General features: G+C 45.8%; 2 protein-coding genes across 2 annotated transcripts in view; one reads left to right on the forward strand and one right to left on the reverse strand.

Annotated features, from left to right (window-relative positions):
* Metap2 (methionyl aminopeptidase 2) overlaps positions 1-8,230 on the forward strand; it is a 28,691-nt gene extending 20,461 nt beyond the window's left edge. Inside the window, exons 7-11 of the mRNA XM_004844924.4 lie at positions 632-726; positions 4,737-4,833; positions 6,352-6,455; positions 6,742-6,857; positions 7,536-8,230. Of these exons, the coding sequence (XP_004844981.2) occupies positions 632-726; positions 4,737-4,833; positions 6,352-6,455; positions 6,742-6,857; positions 7,536-7,788 (665 nt within the window). The 3' untranslated portion in view covers positions 7,789-8,230. The remainder of the gene's footprint in view (positions 1-631; positions 727-4,736; positions 4,834-6,351; positions 6,456-6,741; positions 6,858-7,535) is intronic.
* Positions 7,913-16,643, reverse strand: part of LOC101704656 (ubiquitin carboxyl-terminal hydrolase 44) — a 28,862-nt gene continuing 20,131 nt past the window's right edge. Inside the window, exons 3-5 of the mRNA XM_087192615.1 lie at positions 16,248-16,356; positions 12,584-12,789; positions 7,913-11,777 (exon numbers count right to left, since the gene is read on the reverse strand). Coding sequence (XP_087048741.1) covers positions 11,557-11,777; positions 12,584-12,789; positions 16,248-16,356 — 536 coding nt within the window. The 3' untranslated portion in view covers positions 7,913-11,556. The remainder of the gene's footprint in view (positions 11,778-12,583; positions 12,790-16,247; positions 16,357-16,643) is intronic.

A 16,643-nucleotide genomic window follows, 5' to 3' on the forward strand; every position in this document is an offset into this window, starting at 1 on the left:
GCGTCCCCAAGCACCTTGTCGCCTCACCTCCAGGCCAGAGAGCCAGCTGGGATGGAGCCGTGGACGGGACGAGGCGCCGTGCTGGCACTCTGCGGTCCTGTGCCTTTGCCCTGCCCTGCGCGGCTCCCCTCACTTCCTGCCCTCTTGCTCATCTTGTTTCTGTCTGTGCACAACAGCGTGCAGGGGCGTTCACCAGCCTCTAATTCGTCAGTTTTGTTCTGTGATCTGTGTACTCCTACCACTTTTTCCCTCTGGTAGGTAATGTGTGATCTTTGGGCACTTGGAATGCTTCTCTCCTTTGAGGCCCTCATTCTTTCAGTTTTTTGAGACAGGATCTCTCCGAGTGACTGAAGCTGGCCTCAGACTCAAGACACTACTCCTGCCTCAGCCTCCTGATTTCTGGGGTTACAGCAGTGTATCATCATGCCTGGCTATTCTTTTTTCTTTCTCTCCCCTCTCTACTCTCTCCCTCTCCCTCTCTCTTGCATTGTGTTTGTGAGGCAGGCAGCAGAACCAGAGCTAAATCCCTGGCCCTCTATTTTCTTTTTGTTGTAACGGTTTTATAGGTTAATAAATGCTATAAAGTAAATAAATTGATAAGTAAACTTACAGATGAATTTTTTTCTTTCAGGTAGGATTATTGACTGTGCTTTTACTGTCACCTTTAATCCCAAATATGATATATTATTAAAAGCTGTAAAAGATGCCACTAATACTGGAATAAAGGTAGGTGAGCTGTAAGCACCATTTCTGTGATTAGTTGTGGTTGAGACGGGGTCTCACTCTGTAGTCCGGGCCTGTAAAATTGTCTGTTTGGTTTATTTGGTTTTGATTGTGAATAAACTTATGTTTTAGAGTAGCTGTTGCACATCAGAGCTGAGCAGAAGGTGGGAGGGAACATCTCCCCTGCCAGCCCTGCTCCCCCAGGCGGGTGCCTCTGTAACCCGCTAGGTTCCGAGCTCAGCTCGGGGCCGGGTCACGGTGGGCCTCCCTCCCTTCCTGCACATTCTGTGGGCGTGGCCAGCTCCGTGATGCGGTGCGTCCACACACAGCCTTCACACCCATGTGCTCTCTACTCTGCCGGTTCGTCACCCTCCCCACGGAGCCCTGGGCCACCACCTTCCACCGTTGTGAGTGTGTGATTCCTTCCATGCATTTGCCTCTGTAGCTCCTCTCGTGACACTGAGGCTGGGCATGCACGCTGCACATACGTGCCCCGGTTTGACTGTGCACTCAGCTGTCCGTAGGTGCTCGGCTGCCGTGATGAGGATACAGATGTCTCTGAGACACTGTTTTGATTCTTTGGGTTATAGACTCAGAATCGTGTGGTGGGTGTGTTCTTGACTGAGTCATGGCCACGCCCCGTCCGCCCTCACATGCTGCTCCGCACGGGGTCAGGGCCCTGTCTCCTGCCTGGCTGTACTGTCGCCTTCACCCTCAGGTGTTTTTATCAGGGCCGCCCTGGGGCTGTGCGGTGGTGGCTTCCTGTCCCTGGGATTTACACTTCCATGGTGACTGGTGGGGGAGCGATGCTTATTGGCCGTCATCATTGTGGGAGAAACTGCCCATTCCTCTGCCTGTCTTTGGATCCGGTTGTTGTGTTGCTGAGTTTTCTGTATATTTTGGATGCTGGTGCCATATCAGATATACAATTTGCAAATGCTTTCTCCCACTCTGTGAGTTGCCTTTTTATTGTGTTGATTGATGTGCTTTGATATACGAAATGTTTTAATTTTTCATCAAATCCACTTTATCTGTTTTTTCTTTTGTTGCCTGTGCCTCTGATAGCATATCCAAGAGAAATCATTGCCAAATACAGTTATGAAGCTTTTGCCCTGTTTGCTTCTGATAGTTTCATAGCTTTAGGTCTTACATTTAAATCTTCAATCCTTTTTGTTTTTTTGGTACTGGGGATCGAACTTGGGACCTTGTGCTTTCGAGGCAGGCACCAGAACCATTGAGCTAAATTCCCGGCCCTTTTTTTTTGAGTCGGTCTCGCTAAGTATTCCAGGCTGGCCTCAAACTTGGAGTGGTCCTCCTGCCTCAGCCTCCCAAGTGGTGGGGTTACAGGGATGCACCACAGTACCTGGCTCTCTTTGATGCATTCTTGAGTTAATTTTGGGTATGATTTTAGGTGTGGGGGGGTCTGGGGTCTTCATTCTTTTTTATGTTTTTTCTGCAGTGCTAGGGACTGAACCCAGGGCCTTGGAACTGAGGCCTCCCTCCCCCTTTTGGTACCAGGAATCGAGCTCAGGATCTTGCACTTGCCAGCGCACCCCCCCTTTTGATGGGGCCTGAGTTGCCCAGTCTGGGCTCACATTTGAAATCCTCCTGCCTCAGCCCCCCATGTCTTCATCCGTCGCGTGTGGATGTCTGGCTTTCTCAGCGCTGTTTGTTGAAAATTCTTCCCTGTTGGATGATCTTGGCGTCTTTGTCATGATCTCTGGTACCTGTGTGAGAGTGCTTTTCCGGAGGCCTGCGTGTCATTTTTATGCAGGGACCACACTGTTTTGATTTCTGTAGCTTTAGAAGTTTTAAGCCAGGCACCATGGCATATATCTGTGATCTCAGCTACTTGAGAGGCTGAGGCAGGAGGGTTGCAAGATCGGGGCCAGCTGGGGCAACTTAGCAAGACCCTGTCTCAGAAAGTTTTAAAAAGCCTGGAGAAGTAGCTCAGTGGTAGAGTGCTTGACTAGCATGTGTGAAGCTGTTGGTGCAGTTTCTGGTACTGCCAATAAAAAAGGAAAAATATCTTCGAAACAGGAAGTGTGAATTCTGTTTGTTTTGCTTTTTTAAAGATTGTTTTGGCTATGCAATTCACAGTCCCTTGAAAGCCATGAATTTTTGAATGTGTTTTTCTTTTTTTTTGGTACCAGGGATCAAACTTGGGACCTTCCATTTGCGAGGCAGGTGGTGGAACCACTGAGCTAAATTCCCGGCCCCTTGAATGTGTTTTTCTGTTTTTCTGAAACACTCCACTAGATTTGATTGATTGGAAGTGAATCTAGGGCTGACATCTTCATAGTAGGGAGGGGTTCTCCCACTGAGCCACAATATTGGGGCTTTAAAAAAATTTTTTTGTGGTACTCAGGATTGACCTGAAGGGCATCCTACCGCCTCTTTACTTACTTTTTATTTTGAGGCAGGGTGTGGCTAAGTTGCCCAGGTTGGCCTTAAACTTGTGATCCTCCTGCCTCAGCCTTATAGCATTTTTCCCAAGCTATGTGGAAACAATGTGGACTCTCAATCCAAAGATACAATACTGGCCCGGGGATGTAGCTCAGTGGCACAGCACCTCCATGGCAAGTGCAAGGTCCTGAGTTTGATCCCCAGTACCGAAACAAACCCCAAAGATAAAATACTACTAGCATTTAGGCTATTTTTTTTAAGTCTCACTGTGTGTCTTCGTGGTTGTCTTACCTAGTGTTCATTGAACTTCTTGGATATTTGTGTCTCATTGTTTGAGGTTTCCAGGCATTATTTCTTTAAATCCTCTGCTTTTTCCTCCTCCTGAGCCACCCATGATACAGTTTGGCGCTTGTGATGATTTGCCAGGTTCACTTTCCTTCCCATGCCTCAGGCCTGGTCATTTAATTGCCCTTGTCCTGCTTGCAGGTGGCTAGTTCCACCTGCTCCTTTCCGGCCTGGAGCACCTCCAGTGAATCTTTCATTTCAGTTCCTGCACGTTTCAGCTCCAGGTTTTTGGTTGTTTCTTGAATCTCCTTATTGATATTTCCATTGATTATGCATTTCCCCCCCTTTCTTCCTATCTTCCTTACTTCTTTGAGTATCTTTAAGAGAAATGTTTAAAAATCTTTGTTGATCCCTGGTACCAAAAAAAAAAAAAAATCTTTGTCCAGTTCATTCATCAGATCTGTTTCAATAATAATTTGTTAGAAACTTGTTTCCTTTGAATGACTGTTCTTTCCCATTTGCTTGTATGCCTTGTAATTGTTTTGAACACTGTGTGTTAGAATCTAATGTGGTAACTCTGGAAACCAGATTCTTCCCTCTCCCTCAGTCTTGGTATTTCCTGGTTTCGTGGGTTTTGGTTTTTTCTCTTTCTGTCAAGAACCCTTCTGAGATGGAAACTTAGGATCTCAGAGATCTTTCTGAGCCTGCACTGTTTCTGGGCGTGCGTTCCCTTTTGGGTTTTTCTCATATAGGTAGTTGTTTTGAGTATCCTCATCTTTCACGTGTGGCTCCCGAGAGGGGGAAAGATGAAGGTGCAGGGAGCAGGAGGAAGGGGGTGCCAGCCCCACGAGGGTCCAGGCACAGGTCCCAGGTATTTTGGGCACTTTTGCTTTTGTCCCCTGGGCTCTGCTGAGCTGTGTGCAGTTTCAGGAGTGTGTGTCTGCGCTGGGCTCTGTGGCAGGGGTGGGGAAGTGAATTCCCCAGCCAGTGCCTGTTCTGAGCGGGGAAAGCCCTCAGTGGACTGAGAGTCCTTCGAAGTTCCATCACCCAGATTCGGCTGTGCGTTGGTGTCTGGTCGGGAGACGATGTGTTGAGAATTCAGACCTTACACCTCTCAGAAACAAACCACCCCATCAGTCCTGTTACAGGGCTTGGGTTCACTCCCGATGCTTCCCGCTCTGCTGTCTTTTCAGTCTGCTCAAAGTCTTTTGTACAGGGATGCCCAGTGTACAGAATGGTTTTTCTGATTGTCCTTTGCTCAACTTAGAAGTTGAGTCATTGTAAAATTTTGCACTTTGATAAACAGGATTTATTGTTTTTAGTGTGCTGGCATTGATGTTCGTCTCTGTGATGTTGGGGAGGCCATCCAGGAAGTTATGGAATCCTACGAAGTAGAAATAGATGGGAAGACATATCAAGGTATGGCCCTTTCAGATGAATCTCATTTTGAAATTAATTTTATAAACTACTGTTGATTGCTTGCTTCTTCTTTTTCTTTTCCTTCCTTTATCCTCCTCTTCCTCTCTCTCTGTTGCTCTTTCTTTTATGTAGTACTAGAGATTGAACCTAGGGCCTTCACCCCAAGCTGCCTCTTTAGCCCTTTTATGTTTTGAGAGAAGGTCTTGAGTTGCTCAGAGTGGGCTTGAAGTCATCACCCTCCTGTCTCAGACTGTCGGAGTTCTTCAATTACAAGTGTGCACCACCATGCCTGGCCGATGGCTTTTTTTAGGCCAACCCTTTTGTCCTTGTGTCTTAGGAATGTAAAGAAGGGAAAATGGAGCTGTTGGCTCCTGTTGCTCAGTTCCTCCCGTACCCAGCGGTGGATGCCTGGGAGGTTGATGTGAGGTGGCCAGTGAGTGAGCTAGGTCACCTGGGACTGGCAGTCAGAGCAGAGAAGCCAGAGGCCCTTCCCACTGACGATTTCCCAGTATGTAGTTTTTGTTCTGAGTCACATTCAGAATTTGGAGACCAGTTACTCCCTTGTCTGTTTCTGTCCCTCCTGGTTCTTGTAAAAAAGAAGCAGTTTTAGGATTGGCTGTTATCATCTCACACTCAGTAACATGAGCTCAGTAACACTTCCCGGGAGTGTACTGTATTCTAATCCTGGAGGAAACTGAGATCAGAGGAATAAATTCAAAGCTGTCTTGAGGAATTTGCAGAGCTATAGGATGGGCCTTCTGGCTTCCTGGTTCATTGCTATAAAGAGCCTGCTCCTGGGCTGGGGATTTAGCTTGGTGCCACCGCCTGCGTTGAAAGCGTAAGGTCCTGAGTTTGATTCCTGGTACCAAAAAAAAGAGCCTGTTCCTTCTGGGTTCGTCAAGAATATGGGACTTGAAAGGACACCATAACAGTGTTCTTGAAAACGACTTGGGTTCTCTGAGAAGTTGCTGAATCCTTAGAAGCTCTGGTCCTCGTGAATATGCATTGATGTCCTCTGCTTGTGCTCTTTGTCAGTCCCAGTTCAGCAGCGCAGTTGGCCTGTAGAATTGTCTTCTTCAGCCCATTTCATCTTCAGATTTACTCCATTTGCTGAATGCATCCCTGGCTTTTTAATTATTGACTGATACTCTGCTGTGTAATGGTGCCACTGTTTGTCTATTTTGTCATTGTTTTCAGGACATTGAGATTGAAGGTTTCATAGTCATTTTGACCCATATTCTTTCACATCTTTTTGTTCTGTAACCACACAAGGAAATATTTCTCCTGTACTAAGCATTTATGTACATTGACCTTTTGTTTTCAGTGACTCTGTAGATGGTTCTAATTTTCATCCTGATTTTTTGCTCCCCCAAGTTAAAGTCTTAGGGATGAGGCTGTTCAGCAGAGCTGTATCTTGCTTTGCAGTAAATGCTAGATTCTCTATGAAAAAGCTAGGAGGAATCTGTATACCTTTCTAGAAAACCTGCATAACGTTTCTTTCCCTGTTCATTGTGACAGTGAAGCCAATTCGCAATCTGAACGGACACTCGATTGGGCCATACAGAATACATGCGGGGAAGACCGTGCCCATCGTGAAGGGCGGGGAGGCGACCAGGATGGAGGTGGGTGGCTGGTGGAAGTTGGGTCTGCAGGTGCAGTTTGCGCCTGCGCAGAGCCCCAGTCAGTTCCCATTCGGCACTGACTGCACACGTGCATTCTCCTAGGTGCCAGGCTCTTAGGCTCCAGGGCCCCAGCAGGGAGTAGAGGCTGCGTTCTGGGGGACCAGGAGGGGCGGTGGAGGGGCACTGGAGCCAATCTGGGCCGCTGTTGACAGCAGTGGGAGTCAGGTGAGAACTGGGATGCCTTCTGAACTTTTCTTCTCTCCCCGTCCTGTATGTATTTTTGAAGGAAGGAGAAGTGTATGCCATTGAAACCTTTGGTAGTACAGGAAAAGGCGTTGTTCATGATGACATGGAGTGTTCACATTACATGAAAAATTTTGATGTTGGACACGTGCCAATAAGGTGAGTGACAACGGCTTTATGACTGATGAGCATCTCTTCCCGGTTAGTTCACAGCTATTAAAAAAAACACGACAAACATACAGGGTGGTATATTCATAAATGTGCAGTTCTGTAGCCTAACAGTAAGTGCTGTGGATTTCTCTTCTCAAAGAAAAGTTAGCTTGCTAAATATTGTAACTGAGAGGAAAAGTATTCTCTTCAAATCTCAATTCTGGTAATAGTATTACTTTGCTAGCATTCATAAGTTTTTGGTGTTAATATAGTCTCCTTGGTAAATTTCATACTTCAACTTATACTTTAATCTCTTACATATTTGAAGGCTTTATACCATTTTGTGTGTGATCTTTGAGCGTCATGCACAAAAAGCAACTTCCACCATTCTGTGTAAATGAGTTTGTAACCCGGAGTGTAACATACATTCGCATGGGGATGTAACACAATGTGCTAACCCTGGAGGGCATCCTGAGACCCTGGGCTCCACCCCCAGCACTGAAGGAAAAGGAGGGAAAGAGCCAGCAACATGATGATCTAGGGCTGGGCTACCACACATGCCAGCTTCCGATTGCCACTGAAGGAGCAGTGAAGATGTTTTTTAAGCTTGGATTTGGGTTTTTCTTAACGGGGGAAGTGAGTCGGTGACTTCTTTGCCAACTGTTAACCTTGAATTTTCTCCCTTAGGCTTCCAAGAACAAAACACTTGTTAAATGTCATCAATGAAAACTTTGGCACCCTCGCCTTCTGCCGCAGATGGCTGGATCGCCTAGGAGAAAGTAAATACCTGATGGCGCTGAAGAATCTGTGTGACTTGGGCATCGTAGACCCGTACCCACCCCTGTGTGACATTAAAGGGTCATACACAGCGCAGTTTGAACACACCATACTGCTGCGTCCCACCTGCAAAGAAGTCGTCAGCAGAGGAGATGACTATTAAACACAGTCCAAAGCCACCTCAGCACCGTTATTTTCTAAGCTTTGTTGGAATACATTATACCAGAATTAACTTGCAACGTGCTGTCTGTTTTAACAGTGGACCTGTGTAATAAATACTCTACCCATGTTTAAAAGAATTTGATTTTGATCAGAGGCAAACCGTCTAATGTAATTAACCAAGGAAAAGGCTTTCAGGACTTTCAAATGCTACCTGTCTCCTTCCTGTCTAGGAAATGCTCTACAGCTCATATTAGTTAGGAATGACTACACGTTTTGTTTGGAACACCTAAGTCATACTTTTTGGATATTTATATTGCCATATTCTTACTTGAATGCTTTGAATGACTGACTACATCCACTTCTGCACCTATGCCCTCTGGTATTGCTTTTTAACCTTCCTGGAATCCATTTTCTAAAAAATAAAGACATTTTCAGATCTAAGAGCTACATTGCAATGTCTGTGGTTATAATTGTGAACAGGAAGTAGCTATCCAATGTGGGCTTTTATCTGGACTGAAGACATCTACACTGACACATTCTTCTGGCTTAGTAGGTAAAACGATCTTCTTGTGCATAAAGTGGGACAATCTTTTCTTTATAAGCGATGACAGAGCTTTAGGAATATTTTAACTTTTTTTTGTGGTACCGGAGATCGAACTTGGGACCTTGCGGTTGCGAGGCAGGTGGCAGAACCACTGAGCTAAATTCCTGGCCCTTAACTTTCTTATTAGTACCCATCTTTGATTTCTTCCCTGACATTGGAAAGCTGTACTAACTGAAACATGACTTAGTAGGAACATTGTGCTAACTTGAAAAAGTTTAATGTAGTAAAAATCTCAACATTTTAATCCTTGCTCCAGTAGTAGTAGTATTTGTTAAGAAATATATTCATTTTAGTCAAAAAAATTCCAAGAGCTTTAAAGACACAAAAGCAAGGAAAAAACAGGCAAACTTTCCATGTTTTGAGCTTGTTCTAGTTAGAAAGGTTAGATTGAAGGGCCTAGGCCTTAGCATTAGAGAGCCTGGTGCCAGTCTGGGTTCCCACCCTCTCCTTAGGGCAGCTGTGTCAGGTGTGTAACACTGATGTCTAACAGCCCTGCTACTGATTCTTCTGTTGCTTGAGTATGTGGTCTATCAGGAATGTTCCAACGAAATTTCAAAATTGTCATGTGCCAAGGTAAAGCCTTAATTTGTACATGCTTTAGCACAATGAGATTTTATTGCCTCTGGGATGCTGTTTGTTCTGTATTGTTTAATGTTTTTCTCTTGAGAAACCTGTGACTTCATGTACCTAAATCATTTGTTACATTGAAGAGCTGCTCGTTCCTCATTAGAGCTGTAAATGAATGGTATCTTCTAGGGAAAACAACCTAGATCTTAGCTGTCTGAGCTGTTCATCATGGTGCTAATGTCCAGTGGCCCCCTTGGAATGCTTTGTCCATTTTCTGTGACGCCAGAGCTCAGAAGTTTATGCCTGGATTTATTGTTTTCTAAACCCAGGATTTAAAAAGACCCCTGAATGGAGACTTGGAGCTTTCCTAGTCTCTCTTGGCAGTCAGCAGTAACCTTTCTCAGATAAGTGCCCGGGATGGCCAGAAGGGAAGGTTCTGTACATAGGGAAGCTGTCACCTGAGGGAAATCTGTGTTTGCCTACTAGCCATGTATCTCTTGGAATCATTCTGTTATGTTTACAAAGATGTACCTTATTGGCAACAAATTATTAGTTTGATGTTTAACAATAGTGCCTTTAGTAAATTATTGTACAACCAAAACGTCGTTTTTTGTTAGATCAACATAGAATGTACAAGTCCATGTTGAGACTTGGGATATTTAGTAAGCAATCTAAATTTCTGTTAATCATTTAGGTTAGATGCATAATTTAGTGGAAAACACATTTCCCATATTCCGTGGCCCCTCCAACACCTCCCCCTTCCCCACAGCTATTAGTATGATTTTACACTGAAATAAACAGAGGCAATTATGCCATTGCAGACAACACAGCTTCAAGTTTGTTCTTTTAAAATCCCATTAAAATCAGGAGCTAAAATGCTCAGTACTTTAAAAACAGTCCTTAAGCTGGGGACTTCTGAGTCGAGCCCAGTCTGGAGTATAGGAGTCAAAGCCCTTGCAATGAAGGGTGAGACACTGGTATCTTGCCCATGCCCGTCCTTACGGAGGTATGAGAGTGTACGACACTGTATGAGGTAGCAGCCTGCACAGGTGTTCAGGAAACTGGCAGTTTAACCCTAGCTGTTCAGTACTCCAGCTGTATTTTTGGCACAAGCTATTTGGTGGTAAATTAACTGTGCTTTGCCATCAGCTGCTCCAGGTGATTTGTTTCCTGAAGCTTTAAAAAATGTGCCAATATGGGCCGGGGATTTAGCTCAGTGGTTCTGCCACCCGCCTGGGAAGCGGAAGGATCAGAGTTCGATCCTTGGTCCCAAAAAGAAAAGAAAAATGTGCCAGTATAGGTCCCTTGCAAATTTATACTTACAGGCAACCACTAGTGTGGCAAATAGTCACAGGTTATTACTTTTCATTAGATTTTGAGTTGCAAATCAACTTGTTTCAGGGGAAAGGGACAAATAATCTTGCAGTGATTACCAGTGGCATGGATCTGCAGAGGCGAGTGGATGCTCCCCTTTTCAGTTAGCAGCAGGACTTCAGGATGCACTGAGTGTCTCACTGTGCTCTTCATGCACATTTAGATACTTTTTACTGTATTTTTAAGAGTGTCAGGGCCAGGGATTTAGCTCGGTGGTTCGCTGCCTGCCTTGCAAGCTCAAGGACCTGAGTTTGATCCCCGGTACAAAAAAAAAAAAAAATGGATGCTACACACGTAGCCCAGTTGCCAATCTTGAACAGCTTTCTCCAGCCTGTTTTTTTTCAAGACTTTTTTATTCCCTGGAACTAACAATCTCAAGCTATACAAAGCTTTAAGAGATCTAATGTAATCAAACATACAGAATGAACTCCTACCCAAAGATAACAGCACATACTGGTTTGGTAAATTCAAGTAAGTCCCAGCCCTCCTTTTCTTTTTGGATCCATAGTTACAAAGTTCACTTAAAAATACATTTGTAAATCTGCCCTTTTCATTTAGATATAGTTTGACTATGCCAAATAAAGAACAACTGTTAAAATTTTTGTTGTTCGTTTTTTGAGATTGGGGCTCACTATGTAGCCCAGGCTGGCCTCGAACTCACAGCGATCCTCCTGCCTCAGCCTCCAATTGTTAACATTTTAAATCAAATTCCATTAACCAAATTAAAGTCTCTTCTGAGCCCCGTCATGTGCAGAGTCTCAGGAATGTCAGCGAGGGTGACTGCCGAGTATAAGTGATGCCTTCATATTCTGCTTTCAGTGCCTTAGCTTAGCTCCCTTCACAAGGCAAAGTGACTTCAGTATACAAATGGCCTGCAAGAAATGTCCTTTTCCTTTTTTTGGTTAAGACTATTTGTGAAGAAACTGTCCAATTTTCCATCTATTTACAGTTTGTATAGAAAGCAGCTACAAAAGATAAACAAATGTATATAAAATGCCTCCCTGCATTTCTTTAGTAGATTGCACAAATTCATGATGTGAGCCAATTAAGACATCCAAGGTAAGAGGTAACATGAGCCTGAGGTAAACAGTTTAAAATAACCAAGCACTTGAAAAACATGTATTTGTGTTTTGTCTCTGTAAAAAAGTTTTGTTAAATACAAAATGTATAAATGTAGTGTGCACTGATTTGTAAGTTAAAAAAGCTCAAAATTTTAACAGCCCTTTACAAAGTCTGTGTACAGATTTCAGGAAGTAAACCGCCATCCTGGTCAGCTGGAGAAGGGGCGTCTGCGGCATCACTGGGGTGCTGGCTGTCCGCTGGGGGCTCCAGATGTCCGGTCTCGGGGCCGCGCTGGGTGTAGAACAGGATGTAGGCCTGGGCCTTGCACACCTCGGCCGTGGTGCACATGCTCAGCTTGGAGTCGTTGCAGTGCACCCAGAAGCCTGGAGGAGCCACAAAAGCAGAGCTCAGAAGGGTTAGAAACTTTTATCCCTTGATGAGGCAGCTGGGGTGGTGCCTACTCTGAGGTTACCAAACCTGCCTGACAAGAGCACCTGACCCGTTCCCATGTTGGGGAAACCTGCACTCTTAAGTTTGTTTCTTTTTTGGTACTGGGAATAGTACTCGGGATGTTTATGTTTGTTTCTAATATCTATGATTCGCCCAGTTCAGTAGATTCCCTGTTCTTTAACAAGATTAATTGAAATAAACCAATAAACATAAGGACTTACTCCTTGAAGCATACTTTAAGAAAACCTGATTTTGTGTGTGTGTGTGTGTGTGTGGTACCAGGGATTGAACAAAGAAAGGGTCTTTGCACAGAGCTACACCCCCAGCACTTAATTTTAATTCAGGGTCTCACTAAGTTGTCCAGGGTGGGCTCAAACTTGCAGTCCTCCTGCCTCAGCCTCCTAGACTGCTAGGATTATGGGCATGCTTCACCACACCTGGCCTGACTTTTCATTAACAAAACTGTCTTCATTACCCTGTCCTCACAGCCCTTAAATAATAAAAAGAACTACAAACCTGCAGGAACTAATACTTTCTTTTGTATCAGAAGCATTCTTTGCTTAATATAATTTGAAGGCAATTTAGAAATCACTGAAGCCCAAACATCAACTTTCAAAACTAGGCCAAGATTGGGCTGGGGATTTAGCTCAGTGGTTTCGCCGCACAAGGACCCGAGTTCAATCCCAGTACCAAAAAAAAAAAAACCTAGGCCAAGATCAATCATTTTTCCTGTCTGTACCTCCTTCAGAGTTATAGCAGTAGGCAGTGTAGTGTCCCGAGCCGAACCCTTTCCCATGGTGCATCACCACGGCAGACAGGTTGTACAGAAAGCATTCAGGTCTGAGCGACTTCAAGGTCTCTCTGCAGCAATAGGGCTCCATGTTTAAGATCTCCTCAAAGCCGACATGAACACCGATCTTCTCTCGGTTATTACGTCCTGACCACCTGGGAGGAAACCAGAGCAGAATCGGAAAATTACCATGCGCTAGGATAGTCATTAACAACGAAGCAATGAAATTCAAGGAATCCTATACACCATACAAGTGACATAAAATATCCTTTTAAAACAGAGATGACTAGCCGAGCATGGTGGCGCATGCCTATAGGCCTAGCACTCGGGAGGCTGAGGCAGAAGGATCACCACAAATTCAAGGACAGCCTGGGCCACATTAGTGAGACCGTCTCACTCCCCCCCTCCACAAAGACATAGTTGACTATAAATGGAGGGATTTACCTTATTTACCAAACAGGTCCAGTCAGATTTTAAAATAACTTGTGTTCTGGAGTTTGGTAAGATAGGAAGAAAAACTTTAGGAAGGGCTGAGGATTTAGCTCAGTGGTACTGCGCCTGCCTTGAAAGCACAAGGTCCTGAGTTTGATCCCTGGTATTGGGGGTAAAAAAAAAAAACCTTCAGAAAAATTAAAAACCCTAAGGGCATTTCCCTCTCCTAACAGGAAAAGTCAGGGCTCCAGAAGTTTTTAATTCCTTCCTGTCCTTTCCCAGTAGGAAGGGACATCCCAGATGGGAGATATAACCTGTATCTTTCTCAGTCAGGTGTGGAGGGGGAAAAAATCCACACCAACAAACAACACCAGGGCACTCTGAGGTGCCCAGTGTCCTTCCTTGCATGGCCCTGAGGTGACCATGGCTGCCAGCCCCTGGGCAGCTTCAGAGGGGCACTGGCTGGGAAGGCGACAGAGGCTGAAGGTCATGCTGACACCCACAGCCAGCCCGTGATGGGCTTGATCACATCTGCACAGTGAAGCCTCCATAAACCCCACGGAGGAGGACTGGGAGAGTAGCTCAGTCTGAAGCAGCGGCCCCAAAAAAACAATGTGGGCTTGGGGGTGTCAGCCTTTTGTAACTGCTGCCAAGTACCTGAGAAAAAGAGATTGATCCTTGGCTCAGGGTTTCAGTCCATGGTCGGCTGGCTCCAAGGAAGGAACACCTCAGCCAGGAAGCAGTGAGAGAAGCAGACAGGAAGGGGCTGGGGGCTGGGTTCGCCCCCGCCACCACCTGCTCCCTTAACCGGCCCCTGCTGACAGGACATCACTGCAGACTCGCGAGGCGAGGATGCAGGCACCACCGCCAGGCCACCGCTGACCGACGCTGCACTGGGGATCAGCCTGCTGTCCGCATGTCTTCGGGGGACTCTTCGTACATGGCCCGCAGCAGGGCGGCCAGCTGGCTGGGGCCCGGGGCTCCTGGAGGGTGGTGTCGGGAGCGTGTGAGCATGGCCCCCTCCCCAGTGCCTTGGCCTGTGCCTCTCTCCCACCCGGCTGTCCCCCTTGTCCACTAAGACAGTGTCTGCAACCTTTTTGGCACCAGGAACCAGTTTTTTGGAAGAATTTTGGGAGGATGGTTTTAGGGTGATTCAGTGCATTACATTTATTGTGCACTGTATAATTATCACGCTGATACCTCATGAAATAATTGCACACCTCACCGTAATGCGGACCTAGCTTGTTTAGCTAGACAGTCCCATCTGGGGGCGACGGGGCACAGTGACACTGAAGTGTGTCGATAATGTCCAGGCTACTCTGCAAGTTTGTTTTGGTTACTGTCACTGCAGAAAACCCCACTTCACAGATGAGATGCTGGAAATGGAAACAGACCTGTCAGTGCTTTTGTGGGAATCTCAAAATATTCTGGTGTGACTTTTTTTTTTGTACTGGAGATCGAACTCAGGACCTTGTGCTTGTGAAGCAGGCAGCGGAATCACTGAGCTAAATCCCCGGCCTCTGCTGTGACTTTAAAATAGAATATATGGAGATGTGAAGTTGTCTCAAGCACACCTCTTTTTCTCTTTTTTGGGTACTGGGGATCAAACTTGGGACCTTGCGCTTGTGAGGCAGGGGCCAGAACCACTGAACCAAATTCCGGCCCCCAAAACACTTTTAAGGTCACTGTCAGACAAAGTCGATTCACCTGACATATTCACAAATAGGTCACAAATACACTTGGTGTCAGTGTGCGGCCATTTGCGTTGGGAAATGAGGCTTGAGTACGTTTGAGAGCAGAGACAGGAGATCATGAAGCAGCAGCTAGGAGAAGCAAGCCCTGGCTCAGTAGCTTGAAGCATGCTAATAATCTCAATGTTCACTTGTCAGCCCCATCATCCCAGGTTTCTCTGCCTGCAGCCACTTCATCTGCTGACCTGAACACAGCCCTTCTCCCCTGAAGGGACACATGAGCTCGCTGAGCAGGCCGAGTCTGCGCCACGCACAAGCAAGTGTGTGACTCGTTCTCTGCTCTGAAATGTGCTGCCTTGGTGACTGCTTTTCTGAAAGAAATCCCTAACTGCCTCTGTAACCCAGAACCTGGCCAGGGACACTCTTCAGCCGCCTCACTGCTGGTGTGAGGGAAAGCGTGGGCTGCATGCAGACATGAGTTAAGGGCAGGGACGTGAGTGTGGCTGATAACTTCAATCACATCTTGCAAAACGTGAAGTTCAGGTGACTTTTTGTGGCCAGCCAGGATTTTCCTACGGGTGACAGAGTTGTGAAATCAGAGAACCGTCCAGTCAGGGCAGTTTGGCTCCTGATCAGAAGTCTGAGAAAGGATCCTAGGCTTATATCCCTCAGAAAAACACAGGACAGGGCCAGGGATTTAGCTCAGTGGTGCTGCCGCCTGCCTTGCAAGTGCAAGGTCCCAAGTTCGATCCCCAGTACCAAAAACAAAAACAAAAAAAGAAAAACACAGGACATGTTGCATCAAGAAGCACTCACATGCTGGGTGTGGTGGTGCACGCCTATAATCCCAGCATTACAGATAATTTTACTTCTGTAACACAGTACTTACATTTCTAAAAAACAGGTGTTCTTTTAATTAAAACAAAAATACTCAATTCACCTGACTAAATGTATTTCAGCAGACTAAAGGGGTTTTTTTTGTTTGTTTAGTTTGTTTTTTACAGTCGTGGGGATTGAACACAGGAGTGCTGAACAGTATCCCCAGCCCTTTTCATTTCCGAGACAGGGTCTCCCCACATTGCCCAGGCTGGCCTTGGAACTGTGATTCTCCTGCCTCAGCCTCCTAACTAGCTGGCATTACAGATAGATATGCGTCCACCACCATACCTGGCTAGAGTTTTGGCTTTTCCTAAACTGCTTTGAACTGCTACACCTTTAACCAAGTATTTTCCAAGAACAGGGCAACTGAGCAAATTTTAAAATGCTATCTTCAGTATGCTGACTGTTAAGCACCTCGAGCAGAATTCGCACTCCCGGCGGACAGAAGCACGAGGGAGCTGCTGTTAGCAGTGCACTCTGCATGGGACCGTGGTGCCGTTCATGACCAAAGGCAACTGTCAGAATTTTCCTTTAAAAACAAAAAGCACAAGTCCTCTCGGAGCACTAATGTATACCCTGTCACATGTGTCCCCCCGGGCTCTGCTACCCACCTGAACCGCTTGAGGTGTAGCCTGAGAACCTGCGGCAAGCGGCAGACCAGGAGCTGCTTCCGGGCTTCGGTGAGTGTGACTGGCTTGGAGGAGAACCTTCTACGCTTCGCTAGAATGTCCAAGAGAATGGGAATGGAGTTAAGGACACAGGAAAACGAAGGGAGCGGTACCTGACTTAGACACGGATTAATTCAACAGCTTCTGTTTGCAGGCGCTGTACTGTGCTGAAGACAGACACAGGCTTTGCCTCCAGAAACTTCTGCACAACTCAGAAAAGAAACTTAGGACCCAGTCACACTAGACACACACAGAAACATGAAAATCATGTATTAACAACCTTGCAAACAGGATAACAGAATGAATACTACTCTGTATTTACAAGAGGAGCTGGATATA

Source organism: Heterocephalus glaber, unplaced genomic scaffold (genome assembly GCF_053883595.1).
Source record: "Heterocephalus glaber isolate CG9 unplaced genomic scaffold, H.glaber_assembly_v1.0 deba00001572, whole genome shotgun sequence".
In the NCBI taxonomy this organism is placed as follows: Eukaryota; Metazoa; Chordata; class Mammalia; order Rodentia; family Bathyergidae; genus Heterocephalus; species Heterocephalus glaber.